Source organism: Asterias rubens, chromosome 5, assembly GCF_902459465.1.
Source record: "Asterias rubens chromosome 5, eAstRub1.3, whole genome shotgun sequence".
Taxonomy (NCBI): domain Eukaryota; kingdom Metazoa; phylum Echinodermata; class Asteroidea; order Forcipulatida; family Asteriidae; genus Asterias; species Asterias rubens.
This window is the reverse complement of record NC_047066.1, coordinates 10,264,901-10,292,689: the sequence shown is the minus strand read 5'-3', so window position 1 is coordinate 10,292,689 and position 27,789 is coordinate 10,264,901. Positions and strand designations below refer to the sequence as shown.

The 27,789-nt window shown below is 39.7% G+C and overlaps 1 protein-coding gene across 1 annotated transcript; it reads left to right on the top strand.

Moving 5' to 3' along the window:
* The first annotated feature begins 1,452 nt into the window (after positions 1-1,452).
* Positions 1,453-27,512, top strand: LOC117290771 (synaptic vesicular amine transporter-like). Its single transcript, XM_033772316.1, has 15 exons — positions 1,453-1,600; positions 7,031-7,168; positions 8,466-8,694; positions 9,210-9,268; positions 10,560-10,643; positions 12,334-12,429; positions 15,159-15,248; positions 17,960-18,064; positions 19,408-19,503; positions 20,240-20,318; positions 22,704-22,755; positions 24,129-24,192; positions 24,425-24,544; positions 26,576-26,621; positions 27,225-27,512. The coding sequence occupies exons 2-15, from the start codon at positions 7,063-7,065 to the stop codon at positions 27,394-27,396; spliced, it is 1,398 nt and encodes a 465-aa protein (XP_033628207.1). The 5' UTR covers positions 1,453-1,600; positions 7,031-7,062; the 3' UTR covers positions 27,397-27,512.
* Positions 27,513-27,789: the final 277 nt, after the last annotated feature.

The window sequence follows — 27,789 nt, the reverse complement described above, 5'->3', positions numbered from 1 at the left end:
ATTTGCCTATGCAGTTGTGTCTGCCCCCGTGCAAATCCTTCCTTGCAGTAAATTAAACGCTTGGTCACGTCGACGGAACACATTGGCCATGGTTCGGCAGTTATTATTCGCTGCAATCATAAAATACGTGAATGTTCATGCTGAATATACGTGGGTGCTTGCACGCTCCCTTACGCGCGCACATACATGTACATGTCCACCGGACGGTTTTTGCATAGCCCCGGACACGATTGCACATGCAAACGTGTCCGGAGCGGACAGTATTGCACGGCGGACACAATCGCATCTGACACCGGCGTTATATTAATTGCCGTACTATTGCGTTGTGTCGCCGTACTATTTGTTTTATATAACTGACATATAGATCCTTGTCATTTGATGTATTTTAAAAGTATAACATTATGAAAAACCAATCATATAGCGCCGCGTAGCGGCAACAATGCACAAATATTAATTTAATAACAATCGGATCACAGTGCGGATGGGAGTAATAGTGAATGTCACGTGAAGTAAGTTCCACCAATCAAATGACAAGGATCTGCATGTCAATTTGCCGCCTGAAAACAGTCTGAAACCGAAAATTTTGTTGCGACTTTTCGCAACTTTTTGGAAATTAAATGAGAGACGAAAAAGCCCTCGCCTTCGGCTCGGTCCTTTATCGCTCGACCACGACCATGCCGGTGTCAGATGCAATTGTTTCCGCCATGCAATACTGTCCGCTCCGGACACTTTTGCATATGCAATCGTGTCCGGGGCTATGCAAAAACCGTCCACTGGAAACGTACATGCCTACGTAGTTATGCAGCATAAATATTCACGTATTTTATGATTGCAGCGAATATCCAACGGCCGAACATTTCACATGTCATTCATGACATGCACTTAGCTTGTAAACAAAAAAGCAAACGTGTTCCGTCGACCAAGGGCGTTTAATTTACTGCAAGGACGGTTTTGCACGGGGGCGGACACAACTGCATATGCAAATATATCCGGGCGGACACAATTGCATTATGCAGCAGCGTCCGGGCGGACACGATTGCATATGCAAAACCGTTCGGCGGACATTATTGCATACGCAATAATGTCCTCTGGATAGTATTGCATAGAGGACATAATTGCATGCGACACCGGTTTTAAACGGACCTTTAAGACCAAGTCACTACTCTTTTATTACCTTTAAAAAACATATTCCATTCAATTAAATTAAATTTTAGGGCCTACGTTAATTTCCATACTTCATGAAAACAGTGTGACAAACAACAACTTTAAAATGAGAAACCAATAAACATGTCAATGTGAGCATTTGTTTGCATAATTATTGATATTTCATGCTGATTCGAGGAGTGCTGCAATCTCATGGCTGGGGCAGATTCGCGAGCCAACTCACTGAATTGTTAAACTGACAGTATAGAAGGCGCAGGAGCTAGCTGTTGAGCAAACAAGCACTCTGTATGCCTTCATGCATTTGTCTGCGGTGGATTAATAATCAGAGCATGGAGGTAGTGGTAAAACTCTTGCTGGCGAGGTGACATCGCACCCGTGACATCGCTCTGTGGAAATCTGTATAAAGAAGTCGTCTTTCGTTCGTTCGGCCGACAAGGTAAGTCCTCATCCTTACTCTATGGTCTCATAACTTTCGGCCCTATTCTGTACATCTCATAACTTTGTTTCTTTTTGTAGTTTCAGCTTTCAGCCCAGCTCTTGGTTGAGAGCAAGTCTGTGTGTAAATAGAAACACGGTTTTAAAGGCAGTGGACACTATTGGTAATTAATCAAAATAATTATTAGCATAAAATCTTACTTGGCAACGAGATGATGGGGAGAGGTTGATAGTATAAAACATTGTGAGAAACAGCTCCCTCTGAATTGGCGTAGTTTTCGAGAAAGAAGTAATTTTCCACGAGTTTGATTTCAAAACCTCAGATTTAGAATTTGCATCTGAAGCACACATCTTCGTGTGACCATGGTGCGACAAGGGTGTTTTCCCCCCATTAATATCTCGCAACTTCGATGACCGATTGAGCTAAATTTTCACAGGTTTGTTATTTTATGCATATGTTGAGACAACTGTGAAGACTAGTCTTTGACAATTACCAATAGTGTCCGGTGTTTTTAAATACACTGCAAATTACCAGTACACTACTATTATTTTATAAATTGTAACTTTCTATTCATTTACATCCATCAAACTATATATTTTTGTTTCCAATCCTTTTTTTACACTCAACCCCTAATCGCATCCCTCCCGTGTTAACACCTCCGCTTTGCAGCAACCTGATCCTCACTACACATTTGCACAACAGCTTTAACTGCATCAGCTTCAGGCTACTTTTCTCGCTCGCACTTTCTCTTTCAATTATTAGCAAAGCTAAGAACAAACAGGTGGCTAAACGCATATTGGAACCAGTGTCTATCATTGATTTTTGTTACTCCCGATTTGGCCGAGTTAGTAATGCCAGAGTTTACTTAGTAATTGTGGGGATTGGTTATGTAAACAAACCGGTGTATAAACGCCTCGGGTAACTAATAGTACACGATGAGACTCTCACCAGCTTGACGAAGATGGATTTTTCTATTTCTTCCTCCACGACTGTAAAAAGCTTATTGGACATTTTTCTTCATTCATATTGGTCGAGAGAAACGGCGGAAACAGTTGTGCCACATCACGCGATACGCGCGACGCGCACAGCATTCCCTTATAAGGAGTTGTTTACCACGAGGGCGGCGGAGGGCTTTACCATTTCATAGCTGGAGGGGTGTTGTGTTAAAAGAAATCATTGAACAATTTATTATAATTTTTCCATTTATTTTACTTTTTGACCAAAATGTGTGGATGTTTTTGACCGAAAAGGTATTTATGAATGGGAATCACAGTGTGTTGAACCGGTTTCAACTAGTGGTTTAATCCCAACGAGGCCTGGTTCTTGATAATTTTTACCGAGACGAAGTCGAGGTAAATTATCACCACACATTGATTCCCTTATTCATCATCTTCGTACACGTAACGTTCGTATGCACGTTTCAGGTACACAACTGATTTACAACTGATTGGGTTCGAGGTGGGTAAAAAGACGTCTGGGTACTGCACGCCGTGTGATAGTCGCCGGACTATCAAACGGCAAACGATGCACTATCACACGGCCGTCGTCTAGCAAAACTAAGACATGTCATGTGACGCGCTCTAAACCAATGAAAAGGCAGAATATTTGTAAGGGTGTTACAATAATTATTGCATAGAGGACATAATTACATGCGACACCGGGCAACCCCGCTCAATTCGAAAAGATTCTGACAAGAAACAATTTATCAATACAGAGGCTTTTGCACCCGGTACAGCATTTAAAACCACTTTTGTATTGAGGGGCCCAAATTAGCTCAAGAATCTGAAGAATTAAGTCATGGGAGACCGAATCAAAGGCTTTCTCAAAATCAACTAAAAGAAACATACCACGAATGTTGTTGTTGTTTGTGTAGTTAAGCAAACGAATGTGGTGACCTTGCAAAAAGCCTTTTTGTTGTTCATGTTTAATAGAAGGAAGACATGTTTTAATTCTCTCTGCGATACAAGAAGAGGCCAGTTTGTACGTAATATTTAATAGGGAAATGGGTCTCCAGTTCTTCAAGAATTGACGGGGTTTATCCCCTCTTAGTAACGGGGTGATAATCCCATTGCTGGGTGACCTTTCATGGTGGTTTGACACCCCTGGTTGATATTGAAAATCACATTGAAACGGCTCCCTCTGAAGTAACATTTAGTTTTTAAGAAAGAAATAATTTCTCAGTATAAGAATATTTGAATTGATTTGAGGTCTCGAAATCAAGCGTCTGAAAGCACACAACTTTGTGTGACAGGGGTGTTTTCCCCCATTATTCCCGCAACTTCGACGACCAATTTTTATTTTGCCACCATGTTGCCACCATATGTTGAAATACACCAAGTGATAAAACTGGTCTTTGACACTTACGAAAGGTGTCCAGTGTCTTTAAATACAGCATTCATACAATACAATGTTTTACTCCATCGACAGCTCTCCATTTAACATTTTAATTGAGGTTTGATAATGATAGGACATTTGAAATCAAAAAGAGCTGCTTCAGGCCACCGTTTACGTTGTATTGATCACGACATTCCTTAAAATAGAATTTGTACCATGGTGGGATGGGGGCATACAGTTTTAAATTAAATGCTCACTGATTAGTTTATTTTAAACCACACCAGACCATTCTCACAAGAGTCGTGGGGATCATCACATGCCTATACGGTATTTGTATTGAACGATAATTATATTTCTGGGATTATTCCATCAAAACCATGCATAGAATTTCTATTTCATTACGCCTGCAACACCCCGTGGTTCTGTGTCAGCACATGCTTCCAAATCTTGTTTTTCCGTAAAGAGGGTTAATGTACGTCCCTTTTTGTTGGTTTTTGCTTTTTATAAAAGCCGGGAATTTTTCACATGTCAAAATTGTCTGATGGTCTATCTAATCTAAGCTAATCTTGTTTGCTTTTCGGGTCACACTGTATAACTCTTTGTTTTCCACTTGATCCTCCTACAATCATCCAAGGAGGATCAGATCCCGAAAGCGAAATCAGCCACAGGTTGAGCTGACAGGGTGTGACCATGTTTAAACGGCCAATAGTATTTCTTCCTCTACGTGAACATGCGCTGACATTATTCGGCCCTCAATGCAGTAAACATCACGGCCCAATTTTATATTTGTAAGCAGTCGTTTTGTGCTTTATACGGAGCGTTCCTTAACAGAATTTCTATTTCATAAAGCTGTTTACCGTAACCAAGGGTAAATGCTTGCTAACCCGCGATTATAAGCAAAAGAGTGACGTAATATTAACAATGCAAATCCATGGTGAACATGCATCATGCGCGCCAAGAAATATTGTCTGCTTACTTAAGAAATCAAATACGTTCATGCTTATACGTTTTTCTGCTACAGTAAGCACAACAAAATGCTTACAGGGCATCATTTCATAAAGCCTGTAAGCACAAAAGTTTGCTTAGCATGAAATTGCTTCCTTGATAAAAACAGGATTACCAACCATATTGCCATTTTGCTTGTTACTCATTTTATTCAGCTGTTGCTCGCTGATCCTGGAAATCACGTGGAAATTTGGTTGGTAGTCCTGTTTTTTTTATCAAGAAAGAAGTTTCATGCTAAGCAGATTGCTTACAGGATTTATGAAATGGGGCCCAGGTAGACATCTTTGTGAAACTTGGCCCAGGCCTATATCTGCACAATTCCGTGGGCCGACAGCGCAGAAGTCTGTGTGTAGGCGTGACGCGAAATTGGGCCGTGGTGGGTCTTTTGATGTCGGCCTACGTCAACATCATAAGTAACACTGATGGGCCGATTATTTTACACATATTCAGGAACTAATTAAATTCACGTAATTGCGACACGGCTACGGAATATGGAAGGTAGCACACAGTACACAATGGAAACGAAAGTGCAATGATCAGCCCTTGAAATTACATTATACTGTCGTGCGCTATTTAATGATGAACAAAAGGGTAAAAGGTTGCTGTCGCCACAACTTTCAACGAACCATGAACCGTGTGTTTTGGAGTTGCACTGCCTTAAAGGGTCTATGTAACTTTTGTAGGACAAAAAAACACAATGTCCACAGATTTACACTTAACTTACACAGTTTGAAGATAATGATAGTAGAAAGCTTCCCTGAAAATATTACGTGCTGAGGTGCTGTAGTTTTTGGGAAATGAGTAAAACAATGTCATGAACATAATTTTCGTCTCATGGGTCGAAAATTATTTCAATCATTTACAAACGTATTTCATGACATTGTTTTACTCATTTCTCAAAAACTACAGCACCTCAGTAAATAATATTTGAAGGGAAGCTTTCCACTATCATTATCTTCAAACCCTGTAAGTTTAATGTAAATCTATGGACATTTTGAAAAGGTAACCAAATCCTCTAACCACTTAAACTTAGATTTCGACATGACCTTTTCAGCATTGTGTGCCCATGTTTCTCTGGTATTATGCTTACCACACTCATTTGTTGTTATGTTTCCGTCAAGTTCAATTGAAGATGTTAGGTATTTTGTTTAGCCTATCTGTTTCATTTAAATTATGTTCATCTCTCACTTTATTGCTTTACGCTAACTGTTTTGTGGTTGTTCGTCTTGCAATTAGCTGTTCCGACCTACCGTCGGAACAGGTGTTGTTTTCGTCGAGATTTTTATTATTTTTAGCTGTTCCGACCTACCGTCGGAACAGGTGTTGTTTTCGTCGAGATTTTTATTATTTTTATTATTATTATTATTATTCTTTGTTTCCGCCTAAAACCCCACAGCGTTTGTACAGCATTTTTGTTCAGGCCCCGTCTCCTAAAGTATGAGGATAAAAGAGTTAAATCATATATCAAATTGAAGCTTAGAACATAAGCTTTACTCTAACAAAAAAGTGTTAAAATTCTTAATTAATTAACCACTTGGTCTTCATTTGAATTTTTAATTTGTAAACTTGATGCAGTCACTTTCATGTTATTGTGAAACATTCTCTTTGGTAATACAACACAGTATGTACCTCAAAGAGTTGTTGACTTCTTGAGAGGAGTCTATACTATTTTGTTTCCTACCCGCGTTCCAACCAAAGTGACTACAAAACGTCTCTAATGGATAACAATGGTATATTTCGACATGGTTTTTTTCCCAGCAAGAGTTGTGGGGCCCAATTTCTCTAGTATTTATTTTGGGTATTTTGTTTATCTGTTTCATTTAAATATATGGTTAAGTTTTACTTTACGCTAACTGTTTTTGTGTTTGTTCTTCCTGTAAATTTGAATTGTTTTGCCGCTACATAAGATTACACCCACTAAATAGAATTGCTTACATTGCTTTCTTCGTTAGAAAAAGGGGGGGGGGGTCCGTACTCGTTAAGGTTTGCTTTTTATGGGCCCCTCCATCCCCTACATGTGTTTTGCATTGATTTTTAGTTTTCGTTTTCTATCATTTAACCATTGATTAAAATGTCCCTTTTTTCCTTCAGGCTAAAGGCGTTTGCCGAGAGCAAAGACAACTATGGGTTTTCGGAAGACAATTCAAGAGTTTCGAGAATCCAAATGGCCACTCGTTGCTGTGGTAACGGTTGCAATGGTCTTTGACAACTGCCTAATGACTGCCGTCGGTAAGCTTTGATTCATAAGCCTTTTCGCAAATACAGGTTGCGCAAGCGCTATAGCTGTTGAATAAGGTGCAGGCTGGTCTACTAGCGGTCAAACTTGATCGCTAGCTAGACCACCATGCACCTCATTCCACGCCTATAGACCTTTATCATGGTGCAGCCATCTCAAATTTTCCCCATTGATATCAATTTTACCAAACCGAGGCTAGAAGAACAAAATAGTCTGGTTCCTTTTTTTCAAAATAATGATTATCATTCATTATAATTGTTATTTGATTCGAGGTACATGACCAAGATGGAGGCCGCATGAGAACGGTCTATATATCCGCGCGCGTATACCGAGTATTTGCGATATAAATAAGGCCTACGAGGCCCCTTTTTCAAACAGTATTGTTTAGCGCATAATGCCTTGTTTCACCATGGTTCGTAAACCATGAAACTTGATTCGTCAATAAATAAAAAAATAAAAAAATAACACTTGTTTGTAAGTTTTGATTGAAAATGCGCACGGTTTACACACAATATTCAAAGTAGTGAGATAATAATGAAAGAAGAAAAAACCCTTGTCACACGAAGTTGTGTGCGTTTAGATGGTTGATTTCGAGACCTCAAGTTCTAAATCTGAGGTCTCGAAATCAAATTCGTGGAAAATTACTTCTTTCTTGAAAACTATGGCTCTTCAGAGGGAGCCGTTTCTCACAATGTTTTATACCATCAAACCTCTCCACATTACTCGTCACCAAGAAATTTGTTATGCTAATAATTATTTGGAGTAATTATACCATCAAACCTCTCCACATTACTCGTCACCAAGAAATTTGTTATGCTAATAATTATTTGGAGTACTTACCATTAGTGTCTACTGCCTTTAAAAGAGTACTACACAATACTTTATAAACCACACAAAATATATTAGGGGGATGGGGGTGGGTTGTTGTTTTCCACAAGACTCTTTGTATATCCTTTAATAAGTTTTGCTCATTATTGTTCTGGTTATTTTGTACATCGTTTAATTCTTCAAAATAAAATAAACTGAGTATAATTACTATATGGACCTTTATCACGGTGTGGTCATCTTGCTTTTACTCCATTCCAACTCATTGTAACCAAATTGAGGCTGGACGAAATAGTAGTTTGGTACATGCGCGATGAATGTTATCATTCATTACTGTTATTGAAAGAAACAGGGAACATTAGCAAGATGGTGACAGCGTGATATGGACTTGAGTCCATAAACACTTTGTAAAAAGAAAAAACACTTTTAAATAATCACCATATTATACACTTCCTTGTCCCGTAGTCCCTTTACTACCCGTGGTTCTACTCGGGAAATGCCACAGAGACAGCTCGACCGAGACGATTGAGGAATTCGGGAACCTGACATCCGTGATGGATTCACACGACACAGTAGGCATTATCGAATTGTCGGAGTGCGAGAAAGCCGTAAACACCAATTTAGGTCTTCTACTGGCGTCACAGTTTGTTGTTCGAATTGCGTTGTCCCCACTCGGGGGCTACATTTGCAGGAAGTAAGTTCTCAAATCGCTCTGTATTTATTATGCCTCTCTTAATATTCATGCATATGACGTCATAAGTCTTACTCAAATTGAGGCTATTGACCCCTTGCACGCGCGTCACACGTGGCGACTGATGCCACGCTCACCATGATGGTGGGCAGTTAGGTTTACGTGTATTAACGCCGCGTCACCTAAAATGCACTCTTCACTGCATAACGCACACGGCATAGAGTTATGAAAACGCAGCGAAATTGCCCACCAGTATGGCGCATTCAAGATTTTTCTGATGATGACGTCAGGTGAAATGGGTCAATAGGCGCACGTCTGCCACCACTAACTTGCAGTGGCTGCACCTATGACTTTTTGGGGGGTTAGAATTGTGATGTACTATTTAGAGGGACGTGTATAGTTAATAATAATAAGGAGAACTTATAACTAAGCAGGGTTTTAAATATTGTGGCTCAGTTTATGAAGAGCATTGTTGAACTAAAATTATGTTTTGAATGAATGAATTCTCTTTCCCTCAGGTGGGGCTATTTCGTAGTGATGATGATTGGATGTTTGCTAATGATTACGTCATCTTTGGGTAAGTGCAAATTACAAAAGGCTCAAGTCGACCTATTTTTTTTTTCTCTTCAATAATGTGCCCTCTGTAGCATTATAAAAAAGTTACTGGGTCGAAACCGTGTCGTACCGAGTCGTAGCACATAAAAATAATGCTTTAACAGAAACAGGTTACACGACAAAATTACATTAAGTAACACTGCTGTGACTGATGCCCCACTCAATTTTTGCTTAGCAAAGAAATTCATCGAGCGGTATAATGTATGTTCTGCTTATAACAACTCTATGATGGGCCCTGAACGGCTACGCGTCCAGATAGCTAAACAGTCTATGCTCTTTGTTTCAATTTACTGGTACATTATTTTGGTTGAGACTTTTCAGAAAAGGCTGAAAATGACCGAATTCCAGAAGCCCTTTTGACTAATTAATATTCACACAGAGGTCACGCACGAAAAACGATGCATACTCTGCAGATAAATCACAAAGGAAATTAGTGACCAAAACTGGATGTTCCAACGATTCCAATAGCTATTTCTCATATACAAGTCTTCGTTCCAACATTTCAACAAAAGCGATTAATAAACAAGAGGCGTTCGGATGCCAGAGCTTTTACAGTTGCTGCACCCAAAGGTTATGGAACTCCCTATAGCTCATTCCAACAATAATGTCGGCCAAATAGAAATTTGTAAAAAAAAAATGAAACCCTACACTATAGCTAACGTTTGAATTCCTCGGTTGATATGAGTGTATTTCACAATATGTTGTAATTTACGTTGTTTAAAGGCAGTGGGAACTATTGGTAATATTACTCCAAAAAAATATTAGCATAAAACCTTTCTTGGTGACGAGTGGGGAGAGGGCGATGGTGGTAAAACATTGTGGGAAACGGCTCCCTCTGAAGTGCCATAGTTTTCGAGAAAGAAGTAATTTTCCAGACCTCAGATTTAGAACTTGAAGTCTCGAAATCAACCATCTAAACGCACACAACTTCGTGTGACAAGGGTGTTTTTTTTCTTTCATTGTTATCTCGCAAGTTCGATGACCGATCGAGCTCAAATTTTCAAACGTTTGTTATTTTATGCATACAATGTTGAGATACACGGATGCACCAACTGTAAAGGCTAGTCTTTCACAATTACCAATAGTGTACACTGCCTTTAACGTTCGCTGCTATTATGTACTCTCATATTGTTTTAGTTTTATACCTTGTTAGGTGCCTTTGCATCACTTGGTGGGCCATGGGGTGGATAACAAATTATATGCGCATTAAGAATTTTGTTGTAAACAATTATTTTAAATTTTCTCTATGACAGTGTATGCATTTTCCACATCCTACGCTGCATATCTAGCGGGTCGTCTACTACATGGATTCGCAGCTGTAATGAATGCAGTAGGAGGTAAAAAATAACCATTTTCTCCGCCCCTGTTTCCAAAATAAGTACAAAATCAATTTACAAACCTTCTGACATACAATCCGTGCTCTATACTATGAAAACAAGTTGCTGTTAAAACAAGAACATCTTAAATTAAAGCCATTGGACCCTTTCGGTACAGAAAAAAAGAAAAAGTTCACAGATTTACAAATAACTTACAGAGTTTACAGAAGGTAGTGGTGAAATACTTTTCTTGAAATATTATACCATGAAATGCTTTACTTTTTGAGAAAACAGTAAAACAATATCAATTCTCGTTAACGAGAATTACCGATTTATTTTAAACACATGTCATGACACGGCGAAACGTGCGGAAACAAGGGTGGGTTTTCCTGTTATTTTCTCCCGACTCCGATGACCGATTGAGCCTAAATTTTCACAGGTTTGTTATTTGATATAGAAGTTGTGATACACGAAGTGTGGGCCTTGGACAATACTGTTTACCGAAAGGGTCCAATGGCTTTAAAGGATTCGAGTACTTTTTCAAAATGTCCCTTCAAATATTACTAACTAAGGTTGTGTAGTTTTTGAGAAATGAGTAAAACAAGTCACAAAATAGTTTGGTCTCTTGAGACCAAAACTATTTTAGCATGTAAAATCCCCTTAACCAGTTATGATATTATACCAAAACCATAGCATAACTGGTTAATACGTTTTTACATGCTAAAACTGAGACAAAAATTATTACTTTTACTCATTTCTCATAAACTACAGCACCTCAGTAAGTAAAATTTCAAGGGAAGCTTTCTACTATCATAATCTTCAAACTGTGTAAGTTTAGTGTAAATCTGTGGACATTGTGTTTTTTGTTAGGAAAAAGTACATATACCCTTTAAGGGTACATTTTACAAAGAGTTTATAAGGGCTAGTCCTAAGTGAGGACGAGTAACTCGTCCCTACTCGAAATAAGACTAGCCTCATCTTTTTGTGAAAGTCACCCCTGGTCCCGTCAAAAGACTTGGTGTATCCCAATATTAAGGCATGCACTAACAGATCTGTGGATATTTTGACGCAATTGGTCATCCAAGTTGCAAGAAAACAAGAATGCAAGAAAAACACAATTGTTGCACAAGTTTAAGATGCCTGATATAAGGACCCAAAGGTGTGAAGTATTTTGTTTGAGTGAGAACTACCTCTTTTTCAAAATTTATGTTACTTCAGAGGGGGGTCGTTTCTCACAATGTGCTATACTATCAACAGCTCTTCATTGCTCGTTACCAAGTAATTTGAGTAGCTTACCAATAGTGTCCCTTCCCGAACTCGGTGAACTCCCACAAGTGGGATTTAAATGCCAAGCTGTCGAAAGCCAATCTCCCTGATACAATATTAATGGTTTAACATCTAAGATTATGAATTGTACAAATCAAGACATTTTGTTGGTGTTTTTTGTTTGTTTTAGCTCTTATGCACTATTTTGTTAAACACAAATTTCCCCCAAATCTAAATTCGTTTTTTCCAAAAGCTAAGATCATTTTTTTTGTTAATAAATAAGATGCATCGAACTAGCTGCTTATCATGATAATTATTATTATTTATTTATATGTATTTTTGTTTCTGGTCCATGGGGAAACCTTTCAGTGAGTGAGAACACTGATTTTCAAAGGATTTTCAAACCTTAATTTTCTTCTTACATTTCTCGATTCCCAACTCGAAGGTCTGGGTGTTATAGGGTATCGTTTCCGAGATGACGACAAACAACGAGGATTCGTACTGGGATTCGTCGTCTGCGGGTTTGCTGTTGGATCAATACGTAAACACCTTTATTTACAACTGTTTCGATTCCAATACACCGATCCGTAAGAACACCAATAGCCTCTCCCCAATGCCACACTCTGCACAACTCTGTGCCGCGCGCGCCAAGATACGCGCACGCATAATGTCGGACTTGACTTTGTCCATCTTGTCGGACTTTTGGTTGCACAAACCCGGGGTTGTGATTGGTCAATACGCAATAGGGCGGAGCTTAATGCATCGGTTTATTAAAGGCATTTGGTAATTGTCAAAGATCAGGGCCCAATTTCATGGCTCTGCTTAACGTAAGCACAAAATCGGGGCTTACGGAAGCAGGGAATACTGTGCTAACGTCAAGCGTATTATCTCACGGGTTAGCGGCGAATATTTTGGCTTCTGCGCGTGCGTACTTCACGTTAATGGGCATTCTGCGCTTACAAGGCTAGCGCAAGCGGGGAATCGTGATCGTAAGCGCAGATTTTGGCGGTAAACCGAGACATGAAATGGGAGACTTTCTGGGACGATAGAGGGCAGCAGACTTACCGGGTAAATCCATTATTCTCAAAATTATGCGCATGTTCAGAACTACGTAAACAATGGAAATTTACCCGGTAAGTCTGCTGCCACCTAGCAGTGGAAAGTCTCCCATTGGGCCCTACCCTGTATTCTCATTTGGTGTTTCCCAACATATGCATAAAATAACAAACCTGTCTAATGTGAGCTAATTTGGTCAATGGATTTGCAAGAGAATAATGAAGAAAAACACCCGTGTTGCTATTCTTTGTGTGCTTTCATATGCATTATAAAAGGCTGAAGCTGACGTCTTTTATTATTTGAGTGAAAAATAGCCTCTTTCTCATAGTAATCTTTCATAACGGAACATAGCGCTCATTTGCATTGAGCGTTTTATGTCCGGCCCCAAATACGCACAAAATATACTTTTAAAATGCATATTTTTTTACAAAATCCATAATAACTCGAGATTGCAACAAGCGAATTTTATGGATCACTCGGTATTTTGAAGAGGAACTTACTCTTTTTAAATTCATGTACGTTGTTTAGTTCTATACAATAGGGAACTTGTTGCCCTTTTTATTTAAACAAATCGACTTTCTTTCTCGCGCCTATGGCGGGGAGTGAAAAAACTATCGAAATTGCCACTACTCGTTGAGTCGTTTTACATAACTTTCCATAACTCGTGAACTGCGCCGCGCAGTTGCCTGGATCAAACGGCTTCTTGAAGCTGAACTTGGTTAACTGTAACCTGTTGCCCTAGAACGGAACATACGCTGCCGATAGTTTTGGAGCATAACCCTTTCCGTGTTGTGTGTGCGAGCGCGCGGTAACGTAAACATCCGGCCATTGACTTAGTATGCAGTCATTGCAAAAGTTGCATCTGATAGCTAATTATAATAAGCTTTATCTCACGTGTTATTGTCTTAAACCACAATGACTGTTTGAAACTTCGAGTATCACAGTAATACGCAACGCCCATTCTTATGTTTGTTGTCCTCCACCCCCGTGTCAAAGTGGTACGGCCCGTAAATGACATACATCGCGCGCGCTCTCCCCGTCGCACACACAGTGTAGTGAATGTTTATTTTTTGATCGCTCCGTGTGTATGTACTATGTTCCGTTTATGTATATAATATGCTAATTCGTTTTGAGTGATTACCAATAATAGTGTCCAGTGCTTTTAACTTGAATCTAATAATAATTGGAGTACCGATTTTTGAGTGGAATAAAAGTACAACAAACTGGTATTCGTTAAACCATACAATAATTTAATTATAAAATTGAAATACTGAAATATTGATTTTACACATGCACACACACACACACACACCACCCGCACTAATTAAGAAATCATTTAAAAAAAAGATTAACTAATTTTAGAAATAACTAATCTCAACTACTCGCATGTAGACAGTTTGTCTGTGGAATTTAATGGAAAGGAAGACTCTTTCCTAAAGTAAGATTTCAGTTTCATTTCGGTGCCTGGTAAAACTGCCTTATTTAGAATACAATATGCAAAGCCACGATCACATTATTTTGTTCGTGTGTATTATGAACAACACGTCAGCTAACAAAAAACTGATGTTCAAGCAGTTATCTCAATGTACTATTGGTAATTGTCAAAGACCAGTCTTCTCACTTGGAGTATCTCAACATACGCATAAAATAACAAACCTGTGAAAATTAGAGCTCAATTGGTCGTCGAAAATGCGAGATAATAATGAAGAAAAAACACCTTGTCACACGAAGTTGGAAGCTTTGCTTGATTTCGAGACCTCAAATTCTATTTTTTAGGTCTCGAAATCAAATTCGTGGAAAATTACTTCTTTCTCGAAAACTACCCCACTTCAGAGGGAGCTGTTTCTCACAATGTTTTATACTACCAACCTCTCCCATTACTCGTTACCAAGTAAGTTTTTATGCTAACAATTATTTTTGAGTAATTACCAATAGTGATGTCCACTGCCTTCAACGATCGTTGGGTGAATGATGAATAGTAAGTGCCGTGTTTTTAGAATACAAGATCTGCAAGGAGTTACTCAATACTAGTTGTATGATGTGTATTAATAACAAAAGGTTCACCTATGATTGTGGCTATGAACCACTGCACGCAAACATTTTTTTTGAGAACTCGTTTAAAATAAAACACACACAAAATTCTTGAAAAAAATACCTCTACATATGGATTAAGTTACGTGATTGAAAAAAAAAGTGTTCATTTTGTTTCCCTAGTCGGTCCCGTTTTTGGCGGTTTACTTGGCGACAGCATGGGACCAATGTTTCCCTTTCTTGTTTTTGCAGGACTTCTCACTCTACTGTTAGGTAAGGAAAACATCTTTTAAAAGACCAAAACCGAATCCCCCCCCAAAAAAAAAAAAAAAGAATCCCCCATAAAAAAAATGGGCGTTTGGTTGGAAATCTTGTAGAGAATTTACCGAACTTCATCCATTTGCTGTGTCGTGAACAAAATGTGCACCTTTCCCAATATCTCACATGCAGGGTGGTGACAAGCATCAAACCTCAGTTCAGACTCACATTTTATGTCCATACTTCAAATTCAATAATCTAATCTCCACAGTGCCAAAATTGCTTCAAAACAATTTCACCGTACACTATTAATTGCTCGCCCCACCATTTTTTTTTTTAACTCTCTGTGTATATTTAGTGATTAAGAATCCGGTGGTGTATAACAAGTTTCCCCGACAAAAGTTTTATTCTTTTTAACTCGTCATAATAATAACGACAAGTAACTCGTCCTAACTCGAGATAAGACTAGTCTTGACTCTTTGTGAAATCCACCCAATACGTGTTATTGTACTTGCACTACCAATCCTACCACGGCACCTACGGCTGTTCTAAGATCAAAATGACAAACCAGGATAAATTAATGGTCACATAAATCTAGACCAAGGACCGTCACTAGTGCCACGACCGTGATTCGAACCCACTCTGCTGAACCGTAGAATGAGTCTCCGACTCGTCTCTCACCCCCGCTGAACCCATAGAGTTATATAAGAACTAGAGGGCGCACGAGTGATGCTTCTTGCACAAACGCGACGGGACCGCAAGATGACAAGCACGCCATTTTGTACGCGCGTCGAATATGAAATACACGTTTGAGGTTTTTTTTATTGAACGCTCACGCGATGCTTTGTTTAACTTACAAAAATAATGGCCGCACAAAACACACGCTGTGAGACAGGGAGGGGGGCGGGGGGCGGAAGGGGTCGCGCCACGAACCCGCCACCTACGTTGAAAATAATCTCATTCTTCTCTCGCGACGAGCGCCGGTCGAAGCTCTCCATACAAACCTACGCAAACGGTGCACTGTGTAGTGCACGTACATTCCCCTATATTAAATTAAAAGATTAAGAATACGTTCTACCCTTTGAACGCAGAGACCAAAGATTCCTTGACGTCTCTTGTTAAAAATCTTAGGTCAGGTATCACCCACGGTTAAAAATAGAGCATGACGCAACTTGTCAGGGTCGGGGGTCATCTCCAGGGAAACCATGTCTGCACGTACTACTAGTTGCGATAACGTAACCCTCCTCCCAACGGCCGCCAGGCCGGAGGGTTACGAGATTATTCTGATCGTCAATTAATTACAAACTGGTTCAACACGTATAATTTCGACAGCCTAGTCACCAGATTTTGCCCCATTGTTACCACTTTTAAAAATCATGACACTTAATCCTCAATCAATGTCTTACTCTAATGAATACTCACAAGTCAAAACACCTTTGAAAAAATATTTTTGAAGAAACAGGACAAAAACTTACCAGATCCCGGAGCGATTTCCCCGGTTTTTATATTTTGAACTTGTTGCATCGCTTTGCAAACGCTTTATTTAGGCACAACGCCTGCATTGGTAATAACTGGCATAAAAACTCCTGGATCTACGGCCGACAGGGCTGACATTACGAGTCCGTACCGAACACCAACGATACTGTCCGAATGTTAACGACAACACGTTCGGAACATTTCAGATAACTTCGAAAGAGGAGGAATTCCTCCTTTTTGGTCACGTGATTTTGGGTGATACCGGACCCTAAATTCGACAGAGCCTAGTCGGAGATTTTTGGGTCTGGGAACCAGACTAGAGACTGCCTGGACGCGTCCATTTAATCAAAGGGTGCGTTTATCCATAAATAGTGTTAATTCACCCAATGTTTACACTAGAAAACGTCGTAAATAATTTTGTTGCATTGCCAACTGCTTCAGTAATTTAATAATTTAATAAGCAACATAATATTTAGCGTAAACAACATGTCTTACATATTATGTTAAAGATGTGCGCTTGCCTCAGAATTAACATTACCTGCGGCGAATGTTCCCGTCCGTCAACAGACGATCGTTTGCGTGGAAACCAAGTACAGGCAGAAACCATTTTCTCAAAATACCTCTCAAAAAACGTCAAATATCCAGAGGATGTACGGAGGATTTTGTTTAAACTTTCAGGAATGAAAGATCTATCCCTCATCATAACACTCAGTAAAAAAAATCAGAGGATAACCGATAATTGTTTTTACATTATGTCGATGTTTATAACCATTTTAGGGGTGACGTTTTTTTAACGAAACTCCCGCCTGGACCCACTCATACACGTTTGCCGCTGCAATAAGCCAACGAAAATTGTCGGTAAAATGTTTAAGCATTTTATGTAAAACTAACCAGTTTCACAATTGAAAATGCTCTTACAATAAGTACTGTTATGTTTTCAGTGCTGTTAAAGAGAGCATTTCAGCGGTATTCATTTTATCTTTTCTTGTTTAATATTGTCATCACCTATTTTTAAAATGGAGTGTACCCAAGACGCGCTAGCTAATGATTGCGCAATATCCCTTTCGCCCCCCCCCCCCCCGCCCTGCTGTGAGATGGCTGTTTTTTGTTTTGTCAACTAAGAAAATGGCTGCCTACGCGCATACCGGGGCGCGTATATAGGCCAGTGCGCCCTCTAGTTCTTATATATAACTCTTTGGCTGAACCCCAGTGTTCTAACAACATGCCTTCTGACTTTTTAATTGACATAGTTGCACAGATGTGGATTTATCAACCCGAGACTGAAACCGAAGAACATGAAGACCCGATGGCACTTTTGCATATATTGAAAAACCCCAATGCACTTATTGCAGCTGGTAAGTATAATAAAGGATGTGTCTCCGAAACGGCGACATTGGCTGAAACTACTGCTACATCATCCAGTACGTCTTGCCTATTCTTCAACACCGACAGCAGACGCGCTGATCTAGGCCAAATTTCAAAGAGCTGCTTAGCATAAAAATTTGCTTAGCATGACATTTCTTCCTTGATAAAAACAGGATTACCAACCAAATTGGTAAGCAAACAACAGCCGAGTACCAGTAACAACCAGTAATTTGGTTGGTAATCCTGTTTTTATCAAGGAAGAAATTTCATGCTTAGCAGATTTTTATGCTTAGCAGCTCTATGAAATTGGGCCCTGGTCGCAACTGTTATGTAGCCGAAGTAGCCGCTTGGGACACACTGCCAATCCGCCGAGTAAGATCTACTCTGACTTTATGCACATGACGTCATTTAAGTATATATAGGGCGCCCTCGCCCAGATATCAAAAGGAAGTCAATCTTGTGTACAATAATTGTCTTTCCAGAAAACAGTGAAAACATTTCATGGAGGTTTTCACTGTTCTCTCGCGACTCTGATGACCGATTGAGCTAAACACTTTCACAAACTTAACCTTTCATGTCAGGTCACATAGTGCAGATACTGCGTCTCTTAACAATCACTGTTATACATGTGCTTCAACTTGTGAACAAAGGCAATTTAGACGAGCAGAGTATACTGACAGACCAATGCACACCGGTGTCAGATGCAATTGTGTCCGCCATGCAATACTGTCCGCTCCGGATTCCCCTGCATATGCAATCGTGTCCGGGGCTACGCATAAACTGTTCAGCAGACATGTACATGACTAGACTGTACATGACTATGTGCGCGCGTAAGCGAGCGTGCATGCACTGAACCTACGTATATATGCAGCATGAATATTCACGGATTGCAGCGAACACCCAACGGCCGAACATTTCCCATGTCATTCACGACATGCACTTTAAAGCTTGTAAAAAAAAGGCGAATGTGTTCCGTCGACTAAGGCGTTTAATTTACTGCAAGGACGGTTTTGCACGGGGCGGACACAACTGCATTTGCAAATGTGTCGGGGTGGACACAATTGCATATGCATTTGCAAAACCGTCCGGCGGACATTATTGCATATGCAATAATGTCTTCCGGACAGTTTTGCATAGAAAAGAAATTCATGCGACACCAGCTCTATTTTTTAAGAGCCAACATCATCCAAAAGAGACTTTACACCATGTACCCGGATGATGAGTACTAGGTTACTATGAAGGCTAGGTTAAGTACTAGGTTGAGTACTAGTTAATTTCTATGCTCATATTAGCATCATGACTTGATACTGATTTATTTGGTGCTTCCATGAAGGTTCACTGACGATGGCTAGTGTAGTATTAGGTATATTAGAACCAGCACTACCTGTTTGGATGTTACAGACCATGGCAGCAAGAACATGGCAGCTAGGTAAGTTTATTTTCTCGCCATATAAAAACAGATGATTTTAGTTGGGAACAACTACACGGTTTTGGGGTTGGTGATCCGTGGTCCCTCGAAATCACGGCTTTGAGCTTTGGGTTTCTGTTCTAAAATCATTGTTATTTTTGAAAAGTTGTTTTGTTATTAAAGGTACCAGTGCCTTGAATAAAAGCCTGTCCGTTTTGATACCTTTGGTTATTGTCAAAGACCAGGGCCCAATATCATGGCTCTTCTTACCGCCGAATTCCGCACTTACAATCGCGATTCCCCGCTTACGTGCAAGCGCCGAATTTCTGCGCTAGCCTTGTAAGCGTAGAATGCCTACTAACGTTGAGTACGCACGCGCAGAAGCCAAAATTCGTCGCTAACCCGTGAAATACGCTTGCCGTAAGCACGGAATTCCCTGCTTCCGTAAGCGCCGATTCTGTGCTTACCGTAAGCAGAGCCATGAAATTGGGCCCTGTATTCTCTCTTGGTTATCGAAGTGAGGAGAAGTTGCAATAAAACAAAAATTGAAAGAAAAAACTACATTTGTGCACATTTTATCTGTCTACTTTTGGTGAGAAATTACCCCAAAAACTGCGTAACTTCAGAGGGAGCCGTTTCTCACAATATGCCTACTAGTTAAACAAGTGAGTTATACAATAGTAAGGTTTCCCATTAGCCACAGTACATTCCAACACCATCAACTGATTTGGATTGTTATGCTCATCTCTGTTTTTAGGTGCCGTTTTTATACCATCCGGCACGTTGTACGTAATCGCCTGTACTACAATGGGGTTTGTTTCGTACAGAATAGGCAGGTGAGATAAAGTCACTAGACACTATTGGTAATTGTCATAGACTAGTCTTCACAGTTGGTGTATCTCAACATATGCATAAAATAACAAAGCTGTGAAAATTTGAGCTCAATCGGTCGTCGAAGTTGCGAGATAATAATGAACGAACAAACACACTTGTCACACGAGGTTGTGTGCATTTAGATGCTTGATTTCGAGACCTCAAATTCTAAACTTGCTGTCTCAAAATCAAATTTGTGGCAAATTACTTCTTTTTCTTGAAAACTACGTTACTCCAGAGGAAGCTGTTTCTCACAATGTTTTATACCATAAACCTCTCCCCATTACTCTTCACCATGTAAGGGTTTATATTAATAATTATTTTGAGTAATTCCCAATAGTGTCCACTGCCTTTAAAATAATGATAATGGACCCCTTGCATGTGACGTCACACGCTCAAAAAGCGCCCCCACTGGGGCCAAAAAAGCGCCCTCGTAACTTGGGACAAAAATCGCCCTTTACATGCTGGGGTCAAAGGAGGCAAATAATGATTGGACGATAGCCTATAGCTGTGTGACTAAAATCGTGCGCTGAGCTCCGCATCCGTGTAGCGTTTCGCTGATGCAATGGCTTCTTAAGAGCGCTCGTATCCGTCACTCGGCAGTCAAACTAGACTTGATGAAAAGTCGTTAGGCGCTGCCTATTTGTCTGCCTTTCATGCAACAGTGACAGTGCGATGTTAGACATGCAACAGTCGTAGGTAGCGCGAGGCAGCTCTACTAATAATATTGCGACTGACTCACACACACATACTGGGATCGAGGGTGTTTGTATCGTCCACGTAGCTACACCGCGCTGTAACTACACACCGCACTTAACAATTACCGTCTTGACTTCAAGACTACAGTCAAACCATCTCTATGGTTATTTCCCGTAAGGGCAGCTACGTCACTTTGAAAGAAACAAATTCAGAACCAACTCAACTAGCGCAGTTACATCTTTGAGTTAAACAAATTCATGTACATGGCACACCAAGTTAATGGTTTGCAGGGTGCCATTGAGCTAATGTAAACAGGATTTCATTTTTAAGGATTCCCCCTTTTTGAATCGATTTAGAAGAAACAAAATCCCCATTGGAAAGCACTACAACAGTGGTCATGTTCCTCGTATCGAATAACGATAATGAATGCTAATAATCATTTTGCAAATAGGAGCCAAATTATTTTGTTCTTCGATTCTCGGTTTGGTAACATTTATATCAATGGGAGAAAGTCGAGATGGCTGCGCTATAACGAAGGTCTATCTGGTTTATTTGCAGTAGAGCGAGCCATGCAATGGGGCCTTGTAAATACACTAAGTCACACAGTCTGGTCTTCTCACAGGAAAAATCTATACGCAGCTCCATGGAATAACAATAATCAAATTGGACGAACATGTTTGGGTGTCGCGCGCAGAGTTTAAACCATTTCTGTGACGTCACTCCATTGATGAAAGTGTAAACTAATTTGTTTCGAAATATTTTTTCTAAAAAGGTAGATTCGTTATAAACTAAAGTGATACTTCAACTTGAAAATGATTTGAAAGCTAAACACGATGTGCATGCTGAGCAGAGAACATGTTATTAATATTTCAATTATAACGTTATCCAGCCAACTAGGCTACTTTAATAAAAACATATTGGTAAACTAAATGGTGTTTGAAGCTTTGCATGGTGTGGAGAAAAGGAATAAGTATAGACTTGCGGGTAAAACCATGTGTAATATCTCTTTCGAGGGAGTGTTGGCTCTGAAAAGAGCCGGTGTGGTCCCGACGTTTCGAACAGTTTAGCTCTGGACCCAATTTCTAAGAGCTGATTAGCACAACAATTTGCTTAGCATGGAATTGATTCCTTGATAAAAACAGATTACCGAACAAATTTACGTTTGTTGCATATTGCTTGTCACTGGTATTCAGCTGTTGTTTGCTTATCCTGAAAATCACGTGGACATTTTGTAGGTATTAATCCTGTTATTGTCAAGGAAAAAATGTCATGCTAAGCAAATTTGTGTGCTTAGCAGCTCAATGAAATTGGGCCCAGCTCTCCTACATAGTCAGTCTTATAATGGTAAACTGTTCAAAACATAGGCTTACTCGATAATCATGCAAGCACTGTAAACATAATATTTATGCTAATAAATTTTGCTTATAAAAATGTGACCAAACTCACTGGTCCATGTACAGGAGAGGTCTATTTATCTGTTCAGAACAAGAAAAATTGTGCCCCAAACACACTTTTTACCCGTAATACAATATGCATTTTTTTCCCGTGGCTGCTCGGAGGGCTTAATAAAGATAAATGCATACTCCAAAGTAATACCGAATGAATAATCTGACTCATTGTATTTCTTATGGTTTGATCAATACTTTTAGGTGGCTGTGTATTGCTGTACCTATTTTCGTATTGTCTGTCAACGTTGCATTGGTAAGATATTTCCTCTTAAAGCCAGTGGACACTATTGGTAATTACCAAAGACTAGCCTTCACAGTTGGTGTATCTCAACATTTATGCATAAAATAACAAACCTGTGAAAATTTGAGCTCAATCGGTCATCGAGATAATAATGAAAGAAAAAACCACCCTTGTCACACGAAGTTGTGTGTGTTTAGATCTAAACCTGAGGTCTCGAAATCAAATTCGTGGAAAATTACTTCTTTCTCGAAAACTATGGCACTTCAGAGGGAGCCGTTTCTCACAATGTTTTATACAATCAACCTCTCCCCATTACTCGTCACCAAGAAAGGTTTTATGCTAATAAATATTTTGAGTAAATACCGATAGTGTGCACTGCCTTTAAAACCCTTCAAAAGCAGCTGTTTAAAAAAAAATCATTCTTTAAAGGCACCGGACACTATTGGTATTTACTCTAAATAATTGTTATCATGGTTTACAAGCAACTGAGAACTGTTTATAGGTATACAATATTGTGAGAAACGGCTCCCTCTGAAGTAAGGTGGTTTTCGAGAAAGAAGTCATTTGTCACTCAAATGACAGTCTTTTATTGTGCATCTGTTGCACACAAAGTAATGCAACAACCGTGGTTTTTCTTTCATTATTCTCTTGCAAATTCGATAACCAGTTGAGCCTAATTCATAGGTTTATTATTTTTTGTATTATTTGGAAAACACCAAGCGAGAATACTGGTTTTTGCAATTACCAAACGTGTCCCGTGCCCTTAACTACAGCTGTTGGACAGTTTTAAAATAATATAATTACTTATTTTAATTAACTGTCATTAATTTGTTCACTCAAATAGATTGTCCATAACCCTGTCAGCGCAAACGACAGGAGAAAAAAAAGGTGAATTGCCTGAGAATTACATCAACAGATCTTCATGTCCGTTTACATTTTGCATAATGACCATTTTCACGTGTTATCCGAAAGTAAAGAAAAATGCCGTGTGTTAATTTAGTATGTTAAAGGCACTGGTGGACACGTTTCATAAAATAGAAAATCTGTGGAAATTTCGACTCACATTTGGATCATCGAATTTCAAGAGAATAATGAAAGAACAAACACCCTTAGGCCTAATACTGTTGCATTACTTCAGATGCATATTAAAAGGCTTCAGGTTTGAAGTCTTTTATAATTTGAGAGGGCAATTCCTCTCTCTCGAAAACTACGTTGTTTCAGAGGGAGCCGTTTCTCACAATGTTTGATACTATCAACAGCTCTACATTGCTCAATACAAAGTAAGGTTTTATGCTAACAGTTATTTTAAGTAATTACTATCAGTGTCCAGTGCCTTTGAATACCCCATTGTTTTATTTATCTTTCTTTTCCAATTATTATTTTAGCTTCCGTTTGCCACCAGTTTCATAAAGCTCTTGGTGCCGATGGCCGTCGTAGGCTTTTGCTTTGGTGAGTTATTTTGCGGATTAAAAAAAAAATTAAAAAATTAAAAATAGTTTTCATTCGTTAAAAAAAGCTTTTCATGGTGTTGATAAAAAGGAAGGATCTTGCGGGTACAACTATTTGTAAATCTCGTGTCAATTTTAGAAGTGGGAGTCATGCTGCCACCAAGCGTCCCGAAAACCCCCTATTGCAATAACATTTTTATTTATTCTCTCTACTTTACGTTTTGTCGTTATAGGTGCAGTAGACGTTAACACTTGCGCTGTGCTGTTCTACATTGCAGAAAGAGATTTCAAGGGGGCGTACGGGGCAGCATCGGCACTCATAACGCTCGCATTCTCTCTGGGTTTCATACTGGGTAAGATTACGATCACTGACACACTAAGAGAAATTTAGAGTTTTCACCATGGGTGCGTTCGTTTAGCTTCTCGGGCGAGCCCCTGGCAAGAGCTAAACGAACGATCACCCACCGCTCTCGTAGTGACGTCATGCACCTGGAGGCGGGGGCCACCCAAAGTGACCCACTCCACAATCAGGGCACAGGGAATTACGTCAAAGCTATTCGAACGCACTGGGTGAAGACCGGGGTTGACCCAGGGAAGCTAAACGAACGCACCCATGGTTATCTAAAGGCTGTTTTTACACGAACTCAGGCTGGTCGACCATTGGTTGGGGCTACTGAGATCGACTTGGGAACCAGCCTCATGACGATGGTTTATTCACTGGTCCCAATATTAGCCTGTTCCATGCTAACATGTGTAAAGCGCAGAGTGGAACCAGTGACACCGCAGTGAAAACGCGGAGGGCAATGGAGTGTTTGAGACTTCTAAGTATTTGCATTGAAAGGAACTGGGCACACTATTGTTAACAGTATTCAAAATAATTGTTAGCATAAAAAAGTAACTTTGCAACGAGCAACGGAGAGCTGTTGATAGTATAAAACGTTGTGAGAAACGGCTCCCTCTGAAGTAACAGAGTTTTTGAGAAAGAGGTAGTTTTTCACTCAAGTAATACAAATCTTCAGGCCTGGAGTCTTTTTAGGCATCTGAAAGCACACAAAATTAATTTGTGCAACAAGGGTGCTTTTTCTTTTATTATTCTCTTGCATCTTCGACGAACCTGTCCTATTTGAGTCAAAATTTCCACAGTCGGTGCATCTGTTTGAATGCTTTTGAAAAGTGTCCAGTGCCTTTAAAGACACTGGACACTATTGGTATTGTCAAAGACCAGTCTTCTCACTTGCTGTATCTCAACGTATGCATAATAAAGAACAAACATCTGAAAATTTGAGCTCAATCGGACATTCGAAGTTGCGAGATAATGATGAAAGAAAAAAACACCCTTGCCACACGAAGTTGTGTTCAGATGCTTGATTTCGAGACCTCAAATTCTAAACCTGAGGTCTCGAAATCAAATTCGTGGAAAATGATTTCTTTCTCGAAAACTACGTCACTGCGGAGCTGTTTCTCACAATGTTTTATACTATCAACCTCTCCCCATGTCTCGTTTCCAAGTAAGGTTTTGTGCTAATAATTATTTTGAAATTAGTAACAATGGGAGACTTTTGGGACGCTTGGTGGCAGCAGACTTACCAGGCAAATAGACCTTTTCGCAAATACCGGGGCGCGCGCGTAAAGCTTGGAATTAGGTGCATTGTGGTCTTGCTGGTATCCAAATTTGATCCATATATATCCCACAATGCACCTCATTCAACAATCTGCGCTTGCGCATTGGTATTTGCGATAAGGTCTATGGGCAAAATCCATTGTTCTCGGTCAAGCGCGCACGCTCAGAACTACGTAAACAGCTGAAATTTACCTGGTAAGTCTGCTGCCACCTAGCGTCCCAAAGTCTCACATAGTGTCCTGTGCCTTTAAAGGATTCGGGTACTTTTTCAAAATGCCCACAGATTTACATTAAACTTACAGAGTTTGAAGATAATGATAGTGGAAAGCTTCCCTTCAAATATTACTAACTAAGGTTGTGTTGTTTTTGAGAAATGAGTGAAAACAAGTCACAAAATCATTTTGGTCTCATGAGACCAAAACTATTTTAGCATGTAAAATCCCATCAACCAGTTATGACATTATACCAAAACCATAGCATAACTGGTTAATACGTTTTTACATGCTAAAACTGAGACGAAAATTATTACTTTTACTCATTTCTCAAAAACTACAGCACCTCAGTAAGTAAAATTTCAAGGGAAGCTTTCTACTATCATAATCTTCAAACTGTGTAGGTTTAATATAAATCTGTGGACATTGTGTTTTTTGTTAGGAAAAGTATATACATATACCCTTCAAGCCACGTTTTATTCAATAATATTCCTTGACATCCTTGTCACAAGAAGCCACTATTTATGATTGCTTTTCTTTTATTGACATAGGTCCTGCCTTGAGCAGTATTCTCCTCAATAACGTGGGGTTTGAATGGTAAGCTTACGGGTCTCATTCTCATACAGTTTGGATTGAATCTATGTGAAGAGCATAATTATAATGAAGGCGCACTTTGTCGCTTTATCAGATAACCGTGATTAACGCACCACGTAATGGAACAAGTGCAGCCATTTTGAAACAAGGGCGGCCATTTTGAAACAGGGGGTGGGCATTTTGAAACAAGGAGGGCATTTTAAAACAAGGGGGGCCATATTGAAACAATGGGGGGGGGGCATTTTGAAACAGGGGGGGGGGCATTTTTTTTAAAAAGGCTTCAGAGCCCACAAAAGGCCAAATCAGAAATGGCACAAATCTTAAATAATAATGTTTTGGTACAAAGTTCATGTGTGCCAGGTTTCATGCTTTTGCCACAAAGTGCAGGAAATTTCCACTTATCCGCTGGATTAATAAGCCGGATACATTGGTTGGCATCGAGCATGTGGTCTGCAAGCCATACTTCACACAATCTTGAGGCATTGTCACGGGGTATAAGCAGTACATTTTAGCTTAAGCAGCTCTTTAAATTGGGCCATGGACAATTTTGTTAAGTTCTAAGCCTGTTGATATACCTTATAACTTTTGGTGTTTTATTTTGTTCAGGATGCTTCGAGGTCTGGGAATATGTACAGCTTTGTTAACGCCTTTGTGTTGGATACTGCGAGGTTCGGACAGTGAACCAACCTCCTCTGAAAAAGCAGGTGAAAAGACGGTTTTAATTCTTCCCGCCGTAAAACCAGACACAGTGGCGCATAGAGTGACAGATTTAGACTGATGACAACTACGAATACTCGCCGCTGGGAGGTTATTTTATTAGGCCTACCGTCGATTTCACCAAACTCATCCTAACTTAGGACTAATCTGTAACACATAGCATCCAGACCTTAAGATTAATCCTAAAGTTAGGACGAGTTACTCGTCAACTCGAGATAGGATACTCGCCTAACTCGAAATAGGATTAATCCTAGCGTTTCGTTCATCAGTATCTGCCGTCAATTTCACCAAACTCTTCCTAACCTAGGATTAATCTGTAGCACTGTAGCATGCAGAACTTAAGATTAATCCTAAGTTAGGACGAGTTAGGACGTCTCGTCCAAACTCGAGATAGGGTACTCGTCCTAACTCCAGATAGGATTAGCGTTTCGTGAAATCGGCTGCTGAAGACGTA